General features: G+C 40.2%; 1 protein-coding gene across 1 annotated transcript in view; it reads left to right on the forward strand.

Moving 5' to 3' along the window:
* LOC126259674 (uncharacterized) overlaps positions 1 to 22,367 on the forward strand; it is a 230,279-nt gene extending 207,912 nt beyond the window's left edge. The window contains exons 3-6 of the mRNA XM_049956621.1: positions 5,760 to 5,862; positions 6,054 to 6,079; positions 14,084 to 14,488; positions 19,932 to 22,367. Coding sequence (XP_049812578.1) covers positions 5,760 to 5,862; positions 6,054 to 6,079; positions 14,084 to 14,457 — 503 coding nt within the window. The 3' untranslated portion in view covers positions 14,458 to 14,488; positions 19,932 to 22,367. The remainder of the gene's footprint in view (positions 1 to 5,759; positions 5,863 to 6,053; positions 6,080 to 14,083; positions 14,489 to 19,931) is intronic.
* Positions 22,368 to 22,623: the final 256 nt, after the last annotated feature.

Here is a 22,623-nt window from a genome sequence, read left to right on the forward strand (position 1 = left end):
GGCAAATCACAAAGCATGCTGAATGTTGTGGTCGGAATCCGTTAGAGACTTTTCAATGACGTCAGGTATTGTCCCAGTAACATTTACTCCGCAGGACAAGATGTTCGTCACCATCTTAAAAGAGAACACTTGCTCGCTTTCGAAAACTGTAGAGGTCTAGAACTGGTTGCACGTGATCTTATTGCCCTGCACCGCTGACGTAAGCAGTGGTAGAGAAGTGGTGTGTATATGCCAGTCAGTTGTATGGAATCTGCGCAGTAAGATGGATAGGCTTGGAGACGTGACAGAATGGCAGGAAAAAGCTATCGTGTTTACACGGCCCGTGACCACACCGTGAATGGAGTTGCCCAATTTGCTGCCGTATCATCGCAGGCTGTCTAACTTGCCTACAAGGAACAGTGTAACTCTCGGCGTAATAATAAAGCCAGTAAGAAGATTCCAACTGATTGGGACTGGAAAGGAGTATCACGTAATGCCAATGACAATAGATTTCAAATCCGGCAGGCATCGCTGCTGTCAATGAATGCAGATTCATCACAACCAGCTACCAAGCGAACATTGTGAAGGGAACTGCTTGCAGCAAACATCAGGAGCAATATACGTCGGAAAAGGCCACTATTCACAACGACATATAAAGATGCACGTATTCAGAGGGCCAAACAACACAGACAACTGACTGGGAGGCGTGTGGTCTGACGAGTCGTAATTTCGCCCCTTTCCTAATGTTGCAAGGCGTCAAGTGCAACGACAACGCAATGAGGCGTTTAACCCTCGGTATGTGGAAATTGTAGTTTAGGTTGAAGATACTTCTGCGATGTTTTGGGGGTATTTTTCGAATCACGACTTGGGACAGCTCATTCATGATACCGCAAACGTGGGCCAGGATGTCTGTTTCAAAGTTCTCGGTGAGCAAGTGTTGTCCTTTCTTCCACACCTTCATGAGTATACTGTAGACACCTCTGTCTTCCAAGATGACAAAAGCAGTGTTCACAAAGCCGCAAGCATACAGGGGATACGAAAAATAATGTGAACACCCGTACTTATATGGGAATGGTTTATTAATAAGGAGTTGGACCCCCATTTCCCCATGCTGCGATTCTTCTTGAAATACTGGGATATAATGATTGTATAGTCTCCAGTGAAATGTTATGCCACTCCTCGATCAGAACCTCTTCTAATTCCTGTAGCGACGAGGGAAGCGAAAATCTGCTCCGGAGTCTGCGCTCCAATACTGCCCACAAGGGGTCGATAACGTTCAAGTCCGGGAACTGTACTGCCAAGGAAAGACGCTGCAGTTCACTCGCATGCTCCTCATACCATGATTGTACTGTCCTGGGAATGGGTGCATTATCGGCCTGAAATATGGCATCATTGTTGGGCAACAACATTTTGATCATGGAGTGCACATGATCACCTAAAATGTTCACATAATCGTTGGGTGTAACACGGCCTTTGAGAGTAATGATGGAACCAGCAGAATACCTGACATGGCTACCCACGCCATCACACTTCCACCTCCATGCTAAACCGTTGGAATCAGGCAGTGAGGATTCTAGGATTCTTCTGGCGTTCTCCAGATGTAAACCCGGCCCGATGTTGGAAATAACGAAAACGTTGACTAGTCTGACCATATGATGTGTTTCAACTGATCAGCCGTCTAGGATTTATGCTCCTGACTCCATGTTTTACGCTTCCTTGCGTTTGTTGTCGTCACTAATGGTTTCGATATAGCAACTCGTCAAGTTTTGTATATGCTGTCATGGCTGTTGAAACAGTTGCTCTTGAAACATTCTGTAAGTTCGTTGTCTTGGTTACTGATGCTCCAGTTAATCGGGCCCCCACAATCAGCCGCCTTTGGAACTCTGTTAGGTCTTTCATTACACGTCGACCTAGGCCTCTGAATGCAAATACGAAGTGTGCACTACTCGTATACAACTTGCACTTATGCCTAGTCCGTACTGCACATCCGAGTCTAGCAAGGCGCGTGCCTTACCTGCGTTGTTGACCGTCAAACAAAACCACCCCATCACTACCATTGTTCACATTATTTTGCCTATCCCCTATCCCCTGCACGTTCCTGGACTGACAAACAGCCGGCCGGAGTGGCCGAGCGGTTCTAGGCGCTACCGTCTGGAACCGCGCGACCGCTACGGTCGCAGGTTCGAATCCTGCCTCGGGCATGGATATGTGTGATGTCCTTAGGTTAGTTAATCCTGCCTCGGGCATGGATATGTGTGATGTCCTTAGGTTAGTTAATCCTGCCTTGGGCATGGATGTGTGTGATGTCCTTAGGTTAGTTAGGTTTAAGTAGTTCTAAGTTCTAGGGGACTGATGACCTCAGAAGTTAAGTCCCATAGTGCTCAGAGCCATTTTTGAGCCACTGACGAACAACCAGGCGCTCTATCGCACCTCGATTGCCCCACCGAGCGAAATGGCGCAGCGTTTAGCACAATGGACTCACATTCGGGAGGAAGACGATACAAATCAGCGTCCAATCATCCTGATTTAGGTTTTCCGTTTTCCACAAATCGCTCCAGGCAAATACCGGGATGATTCCATTGAAAGGGTACCTCTGAGTTCCTTCCCCATCCTCAAAAACAACCCGAGATTATGCCCCGTCTCTAATGACTAGTTGTCGAAGGGACGTTAAACCTTAATTTTCCGTTTTTCGATTGATCCGATAAATCACCCAATCTTAGTGTCCCAGAAAATATCTGGGACTATTTGGAACAGATAGTGAAACATCTCAGTTAACATCCTCACAATATGGTAGTTCTAAAGGATCTAATAATTCTACAGCATCTTACCATCAATGAGTGGCTTCAGCTGGATATGGCATAGCTGAAGAAACTTGTGGGCTGTCATCCGCGCGAACTGAGGTCGTTAACAAGGCTGAAGGTGGTGTTATCCGGTATCAGTACGATCCTGGTGGAGACTAATTTTTTGTCCTGTATTATCTGTAATCGCTTTCGTAACCTAGATGAATGACTGGCAGAGGAATAATTTTGATATTGACTATCTAAACAAAAGTAGGCACGAACACAAGGCAGAGTCACTCGGTTCAGCAACCATTTCTGGAGATCGCTAACGTACATATTGCTCCGGTGGCGTTTAATCCCGAAGCAGCCATTTCGAATCGCAAGTGGAAGAAAATTATACGCACGAGATTTGGTTGACAGGAGGATTGAAGGTTACGATTTGCAAACCCTTTTACCAAATGTTATAACTATATTCTAACTTAAATTCTAAACGTCTCCTCAGGGTCTAATGAATTAAGAGAATTTTAAACTGTAGAAGGTGATGCATCCGTCAGGTACGATCAAAACTGACAGAGGACATAGCTACGTGCTGTCGTCGGCTTTCAACTTTTCCATTCTCTCATTAGCAACTTAAATACTGTACACTATAAGTACGCATAAGTACGTATCAGTCATATACACTAAACGAATACACACTTGAGCAATAATATTTACATGTCGCGTAGCAAACGTGCCAGTGTGCCACAAAAGAAACAAATCCTGAGGCGAGATAATCTTCGCGTGCACCCGCTCCCCCACTCACCACTGACATACGACCTTTTGTCCACATCCTTCAATTATTCGGCGCAAGCCCCCTCGCTGATCCAAAAACGATGTTAAATAGGACACGGAGTGCATGAGTAGCAAATAAATGGTTCCACCTGAGACTTTCGAGGAACTTATCATTCCCTCTGTATGTTCCTATCCCAAAATACTGACCTGGCTCGCGACAGGATGCATAGAAAAATAAATTAGAAAAGAACGTAACAGATTCTTTTCAGCAATTTGTTCTCAGTATTACTCGAGATAGGGACGACGTATACTTGAATTCTGCGGTAAGAGACCATGTACTGGGGGTTAATGTTTAACATAGTTTTTGTTCCAAGAACGAGAAACATCACTCCTGGGCAGCAGCTCGAGTAAAATTTTAAATATTAATTGTAGAATACATAATATAGCAGGGACAGTTACTTTTGTCATGTATTTTGCATCTGCAATAAATTATTAGATATCTTTACCTCAGAGTTAACAATAGTGTCATTAATTTAAACTTTGGTGTTGTAGACAGCAAAAACGATAACGTTTTAGGTATGCTCCCTGATGACTTGTCGAGACTTGAGGCACGAGAAAGCCGGAAGTAATAAGTAAAGAATGGAAGCTAAAATTGGAAAAAAATAAACATTACTAATACCTGTCTCTGAAACTCGAGTCGATACGATAGACATTAAAAAACAAGTGAAAATTTGGAAATTTTGTCATTTAACACTAGAAGTCATAGAATAACGTGAAAATCTGAATCCACTTGATGCTAACTTTCTAAACACGAACGTGCAATACGGACACATAGTAGTATGGTCTAACACGCAGTGGAAAAAAACTCTTATATAGTAACTATCTCCGTTTGTCTACTATTTGACAGTCAGCAACTGCTCTATTCTGTCCATCATAAGAATAACAAAGTAAACAAACACAAACACGATGATTTGTCAGAAGCCTAGCACACGTACAATGATGATGTCACGCTTTTGAAAGTAGATCCTACTTATGTATTAGATATCTTATTACTAAGTTACGTTAAATGAAATTTTGAGATATTCTAATGTTGGTCGTATATTTTTGTTTATTATCGCAAAATCGATTTTCGGTCACTTAGTGACCATCTTCAGTGCTGTAGTATATAACTTAAATTAGTAAGCACTGGTGTCAATAAGCTTACGGTGATCACATAGACTCTATGTGATCACCGTAATCTTATTGACACCAGTGCTTACTAATTTAAGTTATATACTACAGCACTGAAGATGGTCACTAAGCGAACATTTAAGAAAGAAGTATATAATAGGCGAAAGCTGGTATGTGGGTGCCTGATTTTCAGCTCAGAATTTAATTCATTAACAAATGAATTAAGGATCTTGTACGTTTGTCCGAAAAAATAAAAAAAATAAAAAAAGCACGAAAACTCCCACATACACAAAAATGCGAAACGGAGAGTTGCGAAAGGTTAAACATTATTTCGTTCTCCTCATAGACTGTACTTAATTATGCACGAAACAACAAAATTCCACAAAATAATTCTTCCTTTTTTTCAGACAAGTTATGCAAATTATTATTATTATTATTATTATTATTATTATTATTTATTAATTAATTGACAGCGGCTGAAGTTGTAATATGATGTTAATGAGCGTAACTGTTATACAGCAGATGCTATTAATTTTGCACTCTCAAATTTATCTGAATTTAACAATTAGTGAACAGCCAGAATGTATATCTACGAGCTGCAGCTGGTCGGCAGTACGTGTGAACGGGCGTATTGGGTATTTCAATGGAGGTGCACCAGCCAAAGACTTCGTTTGGCAGATGCAAGCTCGTCTTTCATCGCGACAATTAACACCCCTCTGTTGGGTACATATCTTGATAGCTGAACACGTCACACAATATTTTATCAGTAAATTCATTTCTGTCCAAAAGGGAAACGTCTGTGGCGTATCTGTAAACTTTTATTCACACTGTCAGCATTCATTGCCTCAGTATTTTTCATAAACGAGGACTGAGACTGCTGTTGGAATGGCCTAATTCCGACAAAGATTATCAGAATTTGACAAACATCATTCAGCATACGAATCGCTAACCTGGCTTGATCATAAACACGTACATCTTTGTGCAGACACTAGAAAGAAGTACTTGTTCGCTACCAGATAATCGTACAGAAGTATATTAGTAAACCGTTTTGTGTTACAGATAACGAGACGAAGCTAGGATGGTTACTCACTCTCGCTATCGTGTCGATAGTATCAGCAGCTGTTGGTGCCGTCGTTATGGTCACCGTTCTGCATTGTCGCAAGTAAGTTAACGTTAGCAAATACTTCCGTACTCTTGAAAACGACCATCTACAGTAAATTTTCCTCATATAATTACTCTTAAACAGGCACGTTTGTGATCACTGTAGTTAAAAATATAAGGAATTATTTTCGTAGTAATATTATAAATACCAATGATTACAGATTAAAGGTTATTTTATTTGTTTCTTTGCAGCAGACTGAAGAACCTGAGGTTTGGAGGTAAGTTGCGCTCCAGACCAGAGCAGCGAAATTTAGATGTAAGTCTATATGCACGCGTAAGCTGCTAACAATTTCACTGAATCAGGTTAACTGATTCTTCTGTCGCTTATTGGTAGAACAACTCCATAATTATATAGGAGAAACACAATATAGTGTATGTTCTGCTGTACGAATTTTTTCTAACCGTTTTTCGGCTGATATGGCCGTCATCAGACTTGAACCTACTATAGACGATAGTCTGCGATGGATTTGTCAACCGAAAACTGGTTAGCAAAATAAATCAGTGCAGTATAACATATACAATATGAGCCTTTCAGCTATAATCTCTGAATGGTTTTATGAATACATAAAAACAAAGATAGACTAAGAGTCAGCTGACAATTTCGCTGTAGAAATTTAGTACGCATCTACTTTTTAGCTTTCATGTTAAGTGGGTACAAAATCTCGCCTGAATCGGTTTGTATGACGGTTCTCTCGTAACATTTAAATGCTTCTAGAAGCTAGGCGATATTTCCGATGTTGGATTTCAGGTCACGTAACAAAATTTAAGCTCATGAATTGAGTTCTGCAGTTGAGATACCGTGACATGTACCGATACACACGGCGTGAATTTAAGACCCATGTCAAAGGCAGCTCATTAATTTTCTATCACATACCTTTGATGATGTAAAGAAGGAAGAAACTTTAGATTTTCCCCGATTTCACAGTGTTCTTGTATTGCTAACGACTTCCCCAGACACTGATTTCTGTTTCCAAGTATTAGATTCCACAGAGTTTACAAAACACCGCTGTTCTCTAAGCGAAGCATCGTTGATTTCACGAACAGGACAAAAGTATTAAATGTTAACTTTTAGAAGCCTCGAATATTTTCGCAGGTATCTTCTAAGACTCGATGCGAAAATTCTGCGATCGAAAGTAAATAAATGTTTAACGGTCATTTTATCCGTGTAAAGAATGTAAATTAATATATTTGTGATACGATAGCCAAATAAGTTTAAGACGGAACTCAAATATTATCTTAATATCACTATTACGGTGTATGAAGAGCACTTGTTTTCGTAAATGAGCTGCTGAACTGCAATGAAAAGCGCTGATATTCTTTTAATATTTAGTAATCGTGAGAAAAATCAAAGACATGACTTTTCATCCATTTCACTAACTTTAATGGCGTATTGCAGAATACTTCATTTAGTCTACATATCCTAAACTCTACGAACTCTGCAGAATTTCAGCCTCGAGGACATCGATCTTTGAGTTCGATTCCCGGCGGGGTCAGGGATTTTCTCTGCCTCGTGATGGCTGGGTGTTGTGTGCTGTCCTTAAGTTAGTTAGGTTTAATTAGTTCTAAGTTCTAGGGGACTGATGACCATAGATGTTAAGTCCCATAGTGCTCAGAGCCATTTGAACCATTTTACATCGATCTTTCTAGATCTAAGGATCTTTTTGCTTTTCTTGCTGTTCTCTTTCTTATCTTTTTTTTTAAAAAAGAAGTATTTCAGATTAAACTATGTATGAAAAACACAATATTATCCTTCCGATCGTGTCAACATTTATTACTGAACGGTAAATATATGTCACACTAAAATTCACTCGTGATTAGGTGCATACTTACGCAGAAAGTCTTTACACTGATGAGCCAAAACATTATTACCAGCTCCTTATCAGGTTGTTTGCCCGTCTTTGGACAGAGATACATCACTGATTCTGTTTATGAGGGCACCGATAGTTTGTTTGTAGGTTTGTGGAGGCATGTGGCATTAGATGTCTATGCTCATGGCATGCAAATCGCATAAATAACGGGCCGCTGATTTGCGTACGCGGTGATGGCGCCCGACAGCGACACAGATGGGTTCTATGGGATTTACATCAAGCGAATTTGGTCACCGAGACATCAACTTGTTCACTATAATGCTCCTAAAACCATCGTAGGACACTTTACAGAGCAGACAAGCCTCTGAACCCCACGTTCTCTGGGGAGTCGTGGACGTCCAACCATTTAGTGCCTTGTTGTTTCAGCATCTTTCCGTAGACGCTCGCGACAGTAGCATGTGAACATTCGGTAAGTTTCACCGTTTGCGAGATACTCGTTCAAGGGTCTGTGTAATAATAATCTATCCTTTGTCAAAGTCGCTTACCTCAATGGATTTTCCTATTTGCAGACCATATCTTCGCTCGGGTGATCCGCAGTCCGTGTCTGCTTCGCTTACATACTTTTGTTATTACGCCACATGCCCGCAACGCCACCAGGTGGCATCCAACGTGGCGGTGGGTAGTGGTCATAATGTTCTGGCTAATCAGTGTACACAACATATTAGCATTTTATTTGGGAAAAGAATGTCTCAGTGTTCATCCAAAGTGAGAATTCAGTCGTTGAATATTTCGACTACTATCAACGCATTTTGGTCGCTGTATTATTCAACTGATAGTGCTCGTAAATTTTTAAAACACTGCGGTTTCCTATTAATCCGAAAGGCATCCTAGCAATATCGTAATATTTCCTTAAATATTTGCCCACTCCCCCGTCCCCCTCCTTAGTAAGCGATGTTTTACTGGGACAGCAGCGATGAAGTAAGCCAGTTTCATCGGCTTTCGTGTCATCTTTCGAATTCTAGTGTTTAAATCTTGAACTAACCAATAAGCTGCCGTTGTCGGTAAAACTTGGGTAGCGCCACAGAAAACATTTTCGTTTTTTTACTCTACGCCGTACCTTTCCTTGAAAAGTTCCAGGCAGCCTGTATTTGAACAAAATTCAATACCCAGTTATTTTTAAACCTCTCGCAGCTCTTTCCATCAATAAATGTCCTGATATGGGAACATTTTGAAACTTAGCTTGGTAAACCGGACAAGCGAAGCAGTCGCTGCGCCTTTATGTTCAGTGCTCTCATACATTTTCTCTCTGATTGGAACAACACCCATGCATTGCCTAATCTAACCTCTGTTTTTAACTATCGACGACACTGTAGAGATAACAAAGCTAATTTTTTTTTACATATTTTCGCTTTCGACCTCCGTTTGCTGTCAGGGCCGTCTTCATTTTGAGCGAAATAACTGTTTGTTTTCGTCCCGATTTTTCTGTCATAACGATTAAAAATTAAATTTGTTTTACTGGTATTAACACTGAACGCAACTAATCGATTCCGCAGCATTCATTACTGAATTCTGAATCTAAGAAATCTGTAGGATAAGCGGTGGGAATTAATTTGAGAATTATAGTCCAAAAGGTTCATGAGATGTAATCGTAAACCTCTATGAGCAACTCCATCATTACTGGCAGTGGAATGCTGGAATCACTGGATGAGTTGATTTTGTGATCCATTGTATATTCTCATTTCAGAAATGTTAGCGGTGGTAGCTTTAGGTGAATTGCTCGGCATGTTGCCTTTGCTTAAAATAGTGGCATCTAGGCCTTTGCGATGCGGAACTTCAGCGCCCATGTAGTATAAGTTTATGGCGGAGAAGAGTGGATTGTCATCTTACAGTATCGTGCCTCATGGGTGGATTACGGAATATCAACTAATATATTAGCTTTCGGTAACAGGTCTTCCACCAACGTTAGAGAAAATTCGGTTACAGAACGAAGGAGCATGTCAGATTTCTACAGTCGGGAACGTGCTGCCGTCAACATGGATTAGATGTGTCCTCGTCACTTGACATTACTCATAACCACTAAGAGGACTTGAAAGATGGAAAGTCTGTTATTCTCCAAGCTACGGGGAAAACAAGATGGTGATGTTCACAAGATGAAATCGAAGGCGGTATTACACCAGCCTGCGCTGTTGTACACCTGGTGAAACACTTACAGAAAAACAGTAATGCTGGATGCGCTGGAATGAATGCGATTGTTTGGACGAGAATGTTACAATGAACTGCATTGTGAATCTAAGAAAAATGGACACGATCATATTGTAAAAATAATACGTAGAAAATACGTACTTACCTATGCTGGAATCACTGGATGAGTTGATTTTGTGATCCATTTTATATTCTCATTTCAGAAATTTTAGCGGTGGTAGCTTTAGGTGAATTGCTCGGGATGTTGCCTTTTACTTAAAATAGTGGCTCTAGGCCTGTTATCCACTGACTACAAATTATCTTCAAGCTCTATCGCTGTACTCCTAGGTATAGTGATCGTGGTAATATAAAAATTATACAAAAGGCCACCATCTTGAAAAATTATGTGTTATGCACAGTATTTTGGTTCACCTGGAAACGAGATTTTGAATCAGAAGAACACATCGAACTCTGTTTATGAAAATGGAGAATTTCATGTAAAACTGAAGAATAAAACTGAGATTACTAAACGCGCTTCTGCTGAAGTTCATCCAATAGCGAGCAAGTTCTTAAACAGACTTTTTTTTTATATCACTGATTGGTGAAGTTGAAGACGTATCACGCGCCAAGAGCTACATTTTTAACGAGGAGCACTATACTGAACGATCGATCATCATCCTGTCAATATATTTCATGGTAAATTACTCTCATAAGGTAAGCGTACTTCCTTAGTATAGAGTATACCTTCGTAGGTTGTTGATAATGATTATGGACGCCACATTTTCTGAGTTAATGAACTGAAGCTACATCCATATGAGATTAAATCAGTCGTACCAAACGAAATAGGAAACAAAGCTAGACACTGTTCAAAGAACATATCTCTCTACCAGTAATGTCTGGATGACACTGAAAATTGAAAGTCGCACACTGAAAATGGACATCAACAAAAACAACTAGCACAAAACTTCATTGATTAATACTCCTCAATTCAGAAACAAGAAACGAATTCTAAGAAACAGCTTACACAGCTTTGACGCCACTTGTAATACTCTATTTACTTACAGAACTTAAGGTCTGATCATGTTAACGGATTTATTGCATCAACTCCCTTTCTTCTATTCCTTGCTGTTGAGTGGCGTTATTAAGTTGAACAAATGTGCGCAAAGTGTAACCCAGGGCCAACATCCAACTATGAATGTGGGAAATCTTCCAAAACCAATCTTAGATAGACAGATAAATAGAACTCATTTCATAGCCTAGGATTTAACAAAGATTTACGGAATAACGTCTCAAACTGGGGAAACACACACCCTATCCCAGCTCCTGCGAACAACATTTTTTTTCGATCTTGAAATTTCACTAATTTATTCTCTTTTTGACACAGGAAATGACGTTTTCTCTTTCCATCTGTTGCAATAGGGATCGCACGTGAAACACGGATAAGCACACCAAACTATACATAAAGTGGTGCGGTGTTCTTAAAGGTCGAATATATTTGCTCTGCAGTTTAAAACAAAATATACTTTCACCAGGTCACCACAGGTCTTGTTTGTCCACGGAAGAAAGTTGAAATACTGTTCTTATGAAGTTGTGCGACAGGGAGAGGGGGAGTGTCACTGTAAGAATTGGGACAGATATTCCCCAGATATAGTACAGCCAAGTTTGTGCTACTCTGGTGCGGTAGGAGCAGCGCGTGTCCTGGGAATTTGCGACTGTCTATGCGTTCCAGTGTGCTCGATCAGCCCTTTCCTTCACATCGATAACAGCCATACAAGCAAGCGACAGAGACCATCTCAGCACTGTTCTGTGAAGGTCTGCATTCGTTTTGATTGACTTAGAAAGTATCGCCACAGCAATGAAACAGCACATTTTTTTTCCTGAACAAGTAAACCGAAGTTGTACAGGGGATCCCACAAATTTAGGCTAATTTGGTTACTCAAGGCGCAAGCCTATCCACTTGGGCGGGAAATCACGCAAACAACTGAAAATTTTCTTTTGTTAAATACAGTTTGTAATTTCTAGGCTTATTTTGACCTTAGTGACCCCGCTCTCTCCTTTTGAAACAGCAACGAATTATTGAAGCCGCGCAGGATTAGCCGAGCGGTCTTAGGCGCTGCAGTCATGGACTGTGCGGCTGGTCCCGTCGGAGGTTCGAGCCCTCCCTCGGGCATGGGTGTGTGTGTGTTTGTCCTTAGGATAATTTAGCTTAAGTAGTGTGTAAGCTTAGGGACTGATGACCTTAGCAGATAAGTCCCATAAGATTTCACACACATTTGAACATTTTTGAATTATTGAATTATTTCGTCACACACACACACACACACACACACATACACACACACACGATAAGATCAAAAGTATCTGGACACCCAGCTGTTAGTGGATATTAATCTGGAATGTATCCACTCTTCGACTTTGTGACTTCTTGAATTCTGCTATGGATACATTCAGTAAGGTGTCTTGAACGTCTGTGGAGGAATAGTAGCCCATTTTTATTCAAGAGCCGACAACAGAGAAGGTGGTTATTTGGAAGTTGGGGTCTACTTCATCCCAAAGATGTTCCATTGGGTTCAGGACGGGCACTCTGGGCAGTCAAGTCCTCTTCAGAAATGTTATTGTCCACAAACCATTGCCTCACAGGGACTGTTTTATGAGAGTCTGCATTACCACGCTGATACTAAAAATGATCGTCTCCGAACTGCTCCTCTACTGTGCGCAGTACATAATGCTGTTAGATACACTACTGGCCATTAAAATTGCTACACCAAGAGGAAATGCAGATGATAAACGAGTATTCATAGGACAAACATATTACACTAGAACTGACATGTGATTACATTTTCACGCAATTTCGGTGCGTAGATCCTGAGAAATCAGTACCCAGAACAACCACCTCTGGCCATAATAACGGCCTTGATAGGCCTGGGCATTGAGTCAAACAGAGCTTGGATGGCGTGTACAGGTGCAGCTGTCCATGCAGCTCCAACACGATACCACAGTTCATCAAGAGTAGTGACTGGCGTATTGTGACGAGCCGGTTGCTCGACCACCATTGACCAGACGTTTTCAATTGGTGAGAGATCTGGAGAATGTGCTGGCCAGGGCAGCAGTCGAACATTTTTTGTATCCAGAAAGGCCCGTACAGGACCTGCAACATGCGGTCGTGCATTATCCTGCTGAAATGTAGGGTTTGGCAGAGATCGAATGAAGGGTAGAGCCACGGGTCGTAACACATCTGAAATGTAATGTCCACTGTTCAACGTGCCGTCAATGCGAACATGAGGTAACCGAGACGTGTAACCAATGGCACCCCATACCATCACGCTGGGTGATGCGCCAGTATGGCGGTGACGAATACACGCTTCCAATGTGCGTTCACCGTGATGTCGCCAAACACGGATGCGACCATCATGATGCTGTAAACAGAACCTGGATTCATCCGAAAAAATGACGTTTTGCCATCCGTGCACCCAGGTACGTCGTCGAGTACACCATCGCAGGCGCTCCTGTCTGTGATGCAGCGTCAAGGGTAGCCGGAGCCATGGTCTCCGAACTGATAGTCCGTGCTGCTGCAAACGTCGTTGAACTGTTCGTGCAGATGGTTGTTGTCTTGCAAACGTCCCCATCTGTTGACTCAGGGATCGAGACGTGGCTGCACGATCCGTTACAGTCATGCATGCGGATAAGATGCCTGTCATCTCGACTACTAGTGATACGAGGCCGTTGGGATCCATCACGGCGTTCCGTATTACCCTCCTGAACCCACCGATTCCATATTATGCTAAGAGTCATTGTATCTCGACCAACGCGAGCAGCAATGTCGCGATACGATAAACCGCAATCGCGATAGGCTACAATCCGACCTTTATCAAAGTCGGAAACGTGATGGTACGCATTTCTCCTCCTTACACAAGGCATCACAACAACGTTTCACCAGGCAACGCCTGTCAACTGCTGTTTGTGTATGAGAAATCGGTTGGAAACTTTCCTCATGTCAGCACGTTGTAGGTGTCGCCACCGTGTGAATGCTCTGAAAAGCTAATCATTTGCATATGACAGCATCTTCTTCCTGTCGGTTAAATTTCGCGTCTGTAGCACATCTTCGTGGTGTAGCAATTTTAAAGGCCAGTAGTGTAGATGTTAAGCTGCGCCATTGTCAAGCTGATAAATGTGCTGCGCTTGCCTCATTCAGCAGAGAAGTGTGTCTGACGCGCGCGCCCGTTGCCGTTACAGGCGTGTGCTCCTCCAGGTCGAGCCAAAGAGCGCGGGCGCCTGCGCCGGCAGCGCCAGCGGCGGCGGGCGCTGAGCTAGCGACGCGGCCGTCGCCGGGGAAAGTGGCGCCCTGCGAGCGCGAGCGCGCCTGCCGCGAGAACCACTACACGCTGCACGAGGACGCCGTGTACGCGGAGCTTGACCGCGACTCGACCGCCTTCCACAACGGCGCCTACACCGGCTCCGACACCGAGCCCAGCAGCGCCTACTACTCGGACTTGTCGGCGGCCGACCGCGACCGCCCGTACGAGGCTGTCGCCTGGGAAGGCCAGCCCAGCAGGCCGGCTCTCTCGGCCATCACCGAGACCCTCACCGTGCCTTCAGACTACGTCTAGCCCACAGCTGCCGATTCTCTTGCAACGTTAGGTACTTAACTTGTTTAACATTGGGCCCTTACCTACTATGTCTGCTTAATGTAGTCGTCTGCAGTTCAATGACTGGTTTGATGCAGCTCTCTGTGTCAGTCTATCCTGTACAAATATCCTCATAACTACTGCAACCTACATCCACCTGAACCTGTGTTCTGTGGCCAAATCGTGGTCTTCCTTACAATTTTTTCCCTCCGTACCTATCTCCTTTGCGAAGTCAACTATTCCCTGATGCCTCAGAGTGTGACCCATCAACTTAGTCTGTCTTCCCAGTTCAATTTGCCACATCTTCATTAATTACTCGATCTATCCACCTACAGGACGAACCCCTAACTCCACAGATAAAATTTTCATGTTGTTCAGGTTATTTTCTGAGTATTCATCCCCTTAGGGGTTCAGTTTCCAGAAACACTGAAACACTTATTTTTTTTATTTGCCACCAACAAGTCAAGTACCAATTTTCATAGATATAGCTTTAAAAATACTTTAGTAGTTCTTTAACAGTGATGTACTAAAAAAATGAGCTTTCACCCCATAGGGTTAAATTTCCAAAAATACTGAAACGTTTATTTCCTTATATCTGACATAGAAACAAAATACCAATTTTCGTAGATCCAACTTCAAAATTGCCTTAATAGCGACATTTTTTGTAAAATAAAATAAAATAAAATAAAATAAACCTTCATCTCCTATTTCACCCCTTAGGGTTGGAATTTCAAAAAGTCCCTTCTTAAACAACACGTACAGTATAAGATCCACACCTTCTCCAAATTTCAAGTTTCTACCCTTAGCAGTTTGGGCTGGGCGATGATCAGTCAGGCAGGCAGGACATACAATATAGGATGTTTCAAAAATGACTTACAAGCTTTAAAAATTCATACAAATTTATTGGAAGAAGATATAGAGTTGGTTTATTGTTATTCTGTAGGGAAACACTTCAAGTTTTTCTACTTTAAACTAAAGATGTTATATGTGACTTCCATTGGTTATCCTGCACACATCCCATCAGAAGTCAATTTCTTCCCAAAATCGCTGTAGCATTGCAAGTGTAACTTGCTCAGTGGCGCGTAAATTCTTGCTCTAAGTTCAGATAGAGAAGCCGGCACAGGATGTACAAACAAGATATCTTTGACGAATCCCCATTAAAAAATATATGTCAGGGCTGGGAAATGTGGGGGCCATGTAATTGGCGCATCACGGCCAATCCATTGACCTGGAAAGCGATCACTTAGAAAATCCCAGACGTCAGCCAGATAGTGAGGTGGTGCACCATCTTGTAAGATGTAAACATTTCATTCTTGGTCATCCTCAGCGATCTGTGGTATCAAACATTGTTGTAACATATCCAGGTACACTATCCCGTTGATAGATCTCTCATGAAAAAAAGGGGCAGTACACTTTATTCTTGCTCAATGCACAAAAAATTGTTCAGTTTAGAGCTATAATGAACATGTTGCAATGTTTGATGTGGATTTTCACTGCCCCAAATCCTACAGTTATGCGTGTGAACCTTGCCACTTAAGTGAAAAGTCAACTCATCAGAAAAGATGATTCTGTCTAAGAAGGTTTCATGCTCATGTAATCAATTTAACATATCCACACAGAAGTTCTTGTGAGCAATTTTATCAGTGTCTTTTATTGCTTGTATGATCATCAACCTGTATGGTTTCAAATGAAAATGGTTTCACAACATACGCCAAACAGTCGTATGTAGGATTTGCAGTTCACGAGATGCACGCTGGGTCGATTTCGTAGGGCTGTTGACAGAACATTGCCTCTCTCACTCAACGTCATCTGATGTGCTCGGATGACCTGATGATTTCTCATGTCTTACTGAGCACCCTGTTTCCAAAAAACATTTATGCCACTCATAAATTGTAGGCCTGCTAGGAGGATCTTTGGCGTACTTGGTACAGAAATCATGCTGAACTGTTGTCACTGACTTCGATTCTTCAAACCAAAATACACAGCTAGCACACTCGGGTCCAGTAATTCGGCACTAGCGAACTATACAAAACTTGATTTATTTCCCTACAAATTGACACAACAATCACCTCTATATTATAAATTAATTTATATAAATTTTCAAAGTTGTAAAGTACTTTTTGAAACACCCTTTGTATTATGTTTGTGCATGGAGACTTTACTTGCAGCAAAATTAATTGGATAAAAGTACAGAAGTTAAACAATAAACTAATTTTCATTATTTATAAAATGCAATTTTTATTCTGTAAGGAAAAAAAATACACGATGCACTAACACTGAATGATGTGCTGCTCTAATTATGTGAAAAAAAGGAAACAAAAAGAAGTTGTCAGCTCCCAGTTTCTCTCTTACACATCCATTTATGTTTCATTCCATACCAATGCTCTCAATAATACTGGTGATCCTACCATTTACTATATCATTTATGTAGTCTACCAAAACAACTGAACCATAGTTTTCATAGAGTGAAACTCTGTTGACAACATAGTGTGTGTCTCTTTTGGAAACAAACTCATTCGATTTGCTCATAATACCTGTTGCTGACAACAGTAATGCCCACTCTTCACTTGCATTCACTACTGCTCGATTCTGTCATGGGTTTGTTTTTCTGGCAGTTTTACTTGTACATTTACATTTGTACACAGTACTGTGGATAGGTTCAATGCTGAAGATTTGTCCAATATGCACCCCGTGTATGGATTCACTGAACACAGTGGAAAAGTGGCACAATGACGCTGTGCCTAGCCTCTCCCACTGTTACGGAAACCACATGAAGTACTTTTGCATATGTCCAAGGATCAATTCATTACTCCATTTCTTGTGTTGTATGTTTTGGTGATTCCATATCACAGGCTTTTTCACTGTTGTGAAGATATTTTTGCATGCAAATAGTTAACTTGGGAAAAAAATTAAAGTTGCCATCTGTCCAAAGGTCGATTTGGCCAGCAGAGTGCCTTACTAGGCACGGTCCTGTTGGACACTGTATGACCTCACCCTCCTACATCCTTTCAACTGGTTTACACAGCCAATTATAGGACGACTTACAGTTTAACATTGACTCTGAACCACAATACAAATCAGCATTTTTCAAATCAATAAACATTGGCAGTAGTTAAGGAGGTGTAAGTTATAGTAAAAATCCTGGGGCTGACCGGGTGTCAAATACAAGACTTTTGAATTCTGTATCTGGCACTTTGTCACTGAAGAAATCATAGTTAAATTCGTTCTCCTCAACAAGCCACCAGAGACCACCTCCCTTTTATACAGAAATACTCTGAAAATATCTTTGAATAACTTTTAAGATTTTGTTGGTTAGCTGGGGTTCACTCTGTACAGTGTGATTTAACTTATCTGACAACTTACATTTAAGGTGGAAAGTTGCAATGTTGTGACGAGTACTATCTGCAGGCAGCCAACACAACACTGTGCTCTCCATGGTGATACAAAATCACTGTAAAATCTGTGTCTGCTACAAAAACTGTGTGAAAATAAATCTGAGGCTCATGTATGATCTATATCTCTATGTTTCATTCCCAAAATTTGTTTTTAATTTTAACTAGGACTGCACGGAGGCTTTTTTCTTGGAGTAGGTGAAAATTTTGCATTTCAAAAATCTCTTTTTTTCAATAATGAGTTGCACAGCAATGGTGGCAACACATTAGAAGCAAACTACACTATGCTCCCAGTGGTTTTTAGCGTATGGTAATAGTTTACCATACTGGCTGTCAAATAACAACCACTTTAAATTGGACAGTACTACTTATCCAAGCCACACTTCAAAATCTTCTACTCTCTTCTTGCCTGTATTGATTTTGTCCGTGTTCCACTTTCACATAAAGGTAAATTTACAATAGGCATTAACAAATTTTCATACTCATTTTTCTTGCTATTGACAGTCTGCCTTTTACAGCCTGTTTACTTCAGCCATTGTCAGTTATCTTGCTGCTTAAATAACTAAACAAATCTAATACTTTTATTGTCTCAGCATCATCTGATTAAATATCACTTTTATGATTCTTATTGTAATGTTATCTATGTTCATCTAATAATTTCTTTTCAAAACACTATCCATTCTTTTCAACTGATCTTCCACGTCTTTTGCCATCTTTGACATAATTACGCTGTCATCAGTAGATCTCAAAGTTTTTATTTCTTCTCCCTGAACCTTAAATTCATTTTCCAAATTTCTCCTTTATTTCCTTTACTACTTGTGCAACATACATATTAAATAAACATAAGGGGTAGGCTACAATTCTGTGTCACGCCTTTCTCGACTACTGCTTTCCTTTTGTGTCCTTTGAGTTTTATAAGCGCAGTCTGGTTTATATAAATTTTGTAGATAACCTTTCACTCCCTTTATTTTATACCTGTGAACTTCATAATCTGAAAGAGTGTATTTGAGTCAACATCACGTCGTCTTCTCATATTCTCCTCCTTTAACGGTCTCTCTACAATCTCACCTCTTTCTTAATTTATCTAACGATTTGTTTTGTATTCAGTGTCAGCTCATTATTATTTTTAGTATTCCATTTTCTTTCATTCTTTTGACATGGTCTCTCCATTTACTTCTATACTTTTGGATCTGTTTATTAATACAGGCAACTCCCGGTTCTTGCCAGAATGCTGTGTCCTTTATTCTGTCTAACGGGCTGAATTCAAGCTCTTCTTAAAAACCCGATCTTTGCAGCTTGTATTCTGCATTACTATCAATGTCTCTCTGTCATATAGTGAGAGCGGATTACTGACTTTGTTCTACAGAACTTTAATTGGGTTTGTTTTTTCATTTATTTATTCAGTGTTCTGCATGTGATCCCACTGGCACAACAAAATCTTCCCTTTTTCTTCAGTGCATCTCTTTCATGAAGAAGACAATATTTTTCGAGAAGTTGAACACTGGGCATGTTACATTATATTCCTTGGATCCAATGGAAATGAGTCTCTGGGATAGGGAGAAAAGTCAAAGGAGTCATTTTATTGAAAGCAATAGAAAAAATTCACTTATCACACAAGATTATAATATTACACTAGTAGAATTAATTACAGAATAACCTAAAACATTAACTTTAAGAGTTTCTGTCAATTAGATATGTCCAATAGCAGTTGAGCAACAGAAAGACCTTTAAGTCAAGCCTAAATTCCACCCCTTCATCTGTAAGACATTTAATATACTCAGGTAAGTTGCTGAATACATGTGTACACATGTGGCTCGTGGCTCACTCCTTTCTGAACTAATGTGTGTGTGTGTGTGTGTGTGTGTGTGTGTGTGTGTGTGTGTGAATACCAACTGTTTTTCAAACAAATCTCTGCATGCAGGATATTCTAGAACTAACTCCAGGTATAGGAATTATAGCTTGTTTTTATTTGTTTTTATACTCCTGTAAGTAGTGTTTCATCAAAAAATGTTTCATTTTATTTGAAGCCTGTATTACCTCTATCCAATGTACATTATTTTCCAGATATGAGGGGGGCTTCAAGACAACGGATGAAGCTCTTCTAGTATCGACGAGGTCTGGCAGGGTTGTCCTGGAGCTTACATCAGTGCAGACAGCACTTGTCATGCTGCAGTTTTTTTTCCAGATGAATAATGCTATTTCACAGTGTTGTGTAACTGACAGTGGCTCAAGAACCACATTTGAAACATTTTGACTGAAACCTCTAGGACATCATCATCAGTCTTTCACACCTCTGATCATCAGGATATCTGGCAACTTAGCTGGGTGGCGTCCTCTGCATTTTGTGTGCTTCACTTTCCACCTCTACAGAACCACCGTTCTCACTTGCTTATTCTTCCATAAAAATTAAAGTGACTACAATCATTTTGATATAGGTGCACAGTGTGAACTGCTGACACTGTCCTCCTGTGCTCAAGGAATCACTGGACTGCGGTTTGGAGGGGCATGTATCCAGGTCCATTGCTTTGAAGTATGACATATAAACGAGTGCTATGGAGTTATTATACGGGCCCATAAAATCACCTCTTTGAGCAAAGTTCTCTCCACTGTTTCCTCCAACCATACCCCATATAAAAGATTTGGGATTTCCTGTGCTTATACAGTTTGCCTCTGGATGTGGGACCACCTAGTTTCTGGTCATCCTCTGCAACATTATGTATTTCCCATAAGCATTTTGCAAGTGATACTTTTTAAAGATGAATCTCAGTAACAGTATTTGTGAAGAATGAATTTTTCTCCCTGTAGCGGAGTGTGCATCAGTATGAATCTTCACAGCAGATAAAAGTTGTGTGCTAGATCTGGACTTGAACTCAGGTTTGAGCCCCAGTCTGGCATACAGTTTTAATCTGGCAGGAAGTTTCAATGTGTCTGTCAAATGCATCTACTGTAAGTATACAGATTTGTTTTTCTGACTTGTTTAGGGAAGAAATAGTGTGCTGTAAATATGCAAAATCCTCAATAGTGCCACACGATAAATATGAATAACTGATTAAATTGGTACCAACCACATACAGGATGCATGAGTCACAGACAGGAGCAATTAAAATAATACTAGAAATATTTAAGCTTTCAAACAAAGTTCTTCCTCAGAAGTAGAACCCTCACACATTCACACAACTTTGTTGTTGTGGGAGATCTATTTCTGAGGGACGACTTTGTATGAAGGCTTGAATAGTTCTACTGTTCTTTCCATTGTACCTGTATGTGACTCAACACCTCCTCTACGTGGTGAGTAGCAATCTACCCTTAGCATGTTGTTGTTATTCCATCTTAGACTTTCCATTGTTTGGATAACTGATTAAATGTATTTATCTGGCATACTCTCGCAGTTTTACACAGAAGTGGTGCAAACTTTGTACTACTGTACAGTAATTTGAGGTCTCCTATAGAAGCAGCATTTCATTATACAAAAACACTCAATCAGTTCTTATCTAATGTGTTAATCACTAGCTGCCGTAGGCAGAAACTCCAGTAGTAAAGCAATGTATTTTCCAAGAATTTGTCTCATTAATGCTCACATACATGAGTCAATATAGACACTGATGTAAATATCTTTCTAAAACATTTTATGCATCTGTAATATGAGAGCTTGTCATGTAATCTTTTTTTGTACATCTGACGGAAGTAGTAAGGGTTGTCATTTCTTGTTCATATTTATTCGTGAGAGTTTATTGACAGATTAACTGTTCTAAACTTTGAATACTCCTAGTGAGTACACACTTGTATACCACATTGATAGCAATTGACAATATATCACACTTATTTCTTGCACAGGCTATTCACAATATTTCAAATAGGAAATTGTATATTTCAGTCACATTTTAATTTTATACAGAAACTGTCAATTTTGAATCATTCAGAATTTCTTCAGCTCCCTTTCCCCAACATAGGGCACAAAAAGACAGATTTAAATACAAGAGAACTTAAATAAATGCTGACAGAATAAGATACCCAACCAATTTGTTCAACTTACATGAAGAATCTATGGATGAATTTAATCACATAATACTACAAACGTAAAATAATCATTCAGTCAGGCACAAACAGGGAAAAAATTATAAATGTATGCTAAAACACAATATTCCCTGTGAGTTATGTAACTAGAGGCTGGAAGTGGCTTCAGATGTTCATAATAGAAGTAAGAGGCCACATGCTGCTTATATCAGACAAGTGTAATCCAATACACACTGCAAAAAGCTACTGTTCTTAATATGTCTGTTTTTACATCTGGTCACAAATAGACCAGCATAACAACAACAACAACAAAAATCAACAATAATTTGACGGTTTTTGAAGGTGTATATGCTGCACAAGACATTTATCTTCAACTTTAATCTGTAGAAAAGATCTGACAATTTTTTTCTGTCCTAGCAAGACTGAGAAATACATTCTGAATTGGACTGTAAATATGTATAATTACTTCTCTTTGTGACTTATGTAAACTGCTTTTTTTAAATAAATGTAAATATTTTTAAAACTGTTACATGCAGATATAAGAATAATATTTCATTCAATTACTTTACCAAAATTATGTAGTGGACAAAGTGTGGTTACACTAATTTTTGTACTTATCCACTAAAGGAGGAAGAAATACAAGGAAATAACCCAAACAATCTCTCACAAAATCTCCTTTAAGGTGTTTTATTTTTTATAATTCTGACACTACGATTGACACGTAATATTTTTCTTTTAAAAA

This window comes from Schistocerca nitens, chromosome 5 (assembly GCF_023898315.1).
Source record: "Schistocerca nitens isolate TAMUIC-IGC-003100 chromosome 5, iqSchNite1.1, whole genome shotgun sequence".
Classification (NCBI taxonomy): domain Eukaryota; kingdom Metazoa; phylum Arthropoda; class Insecta; order Orthoptera; family Acrididae; genus Schistocerca; species Schistocerca nitens.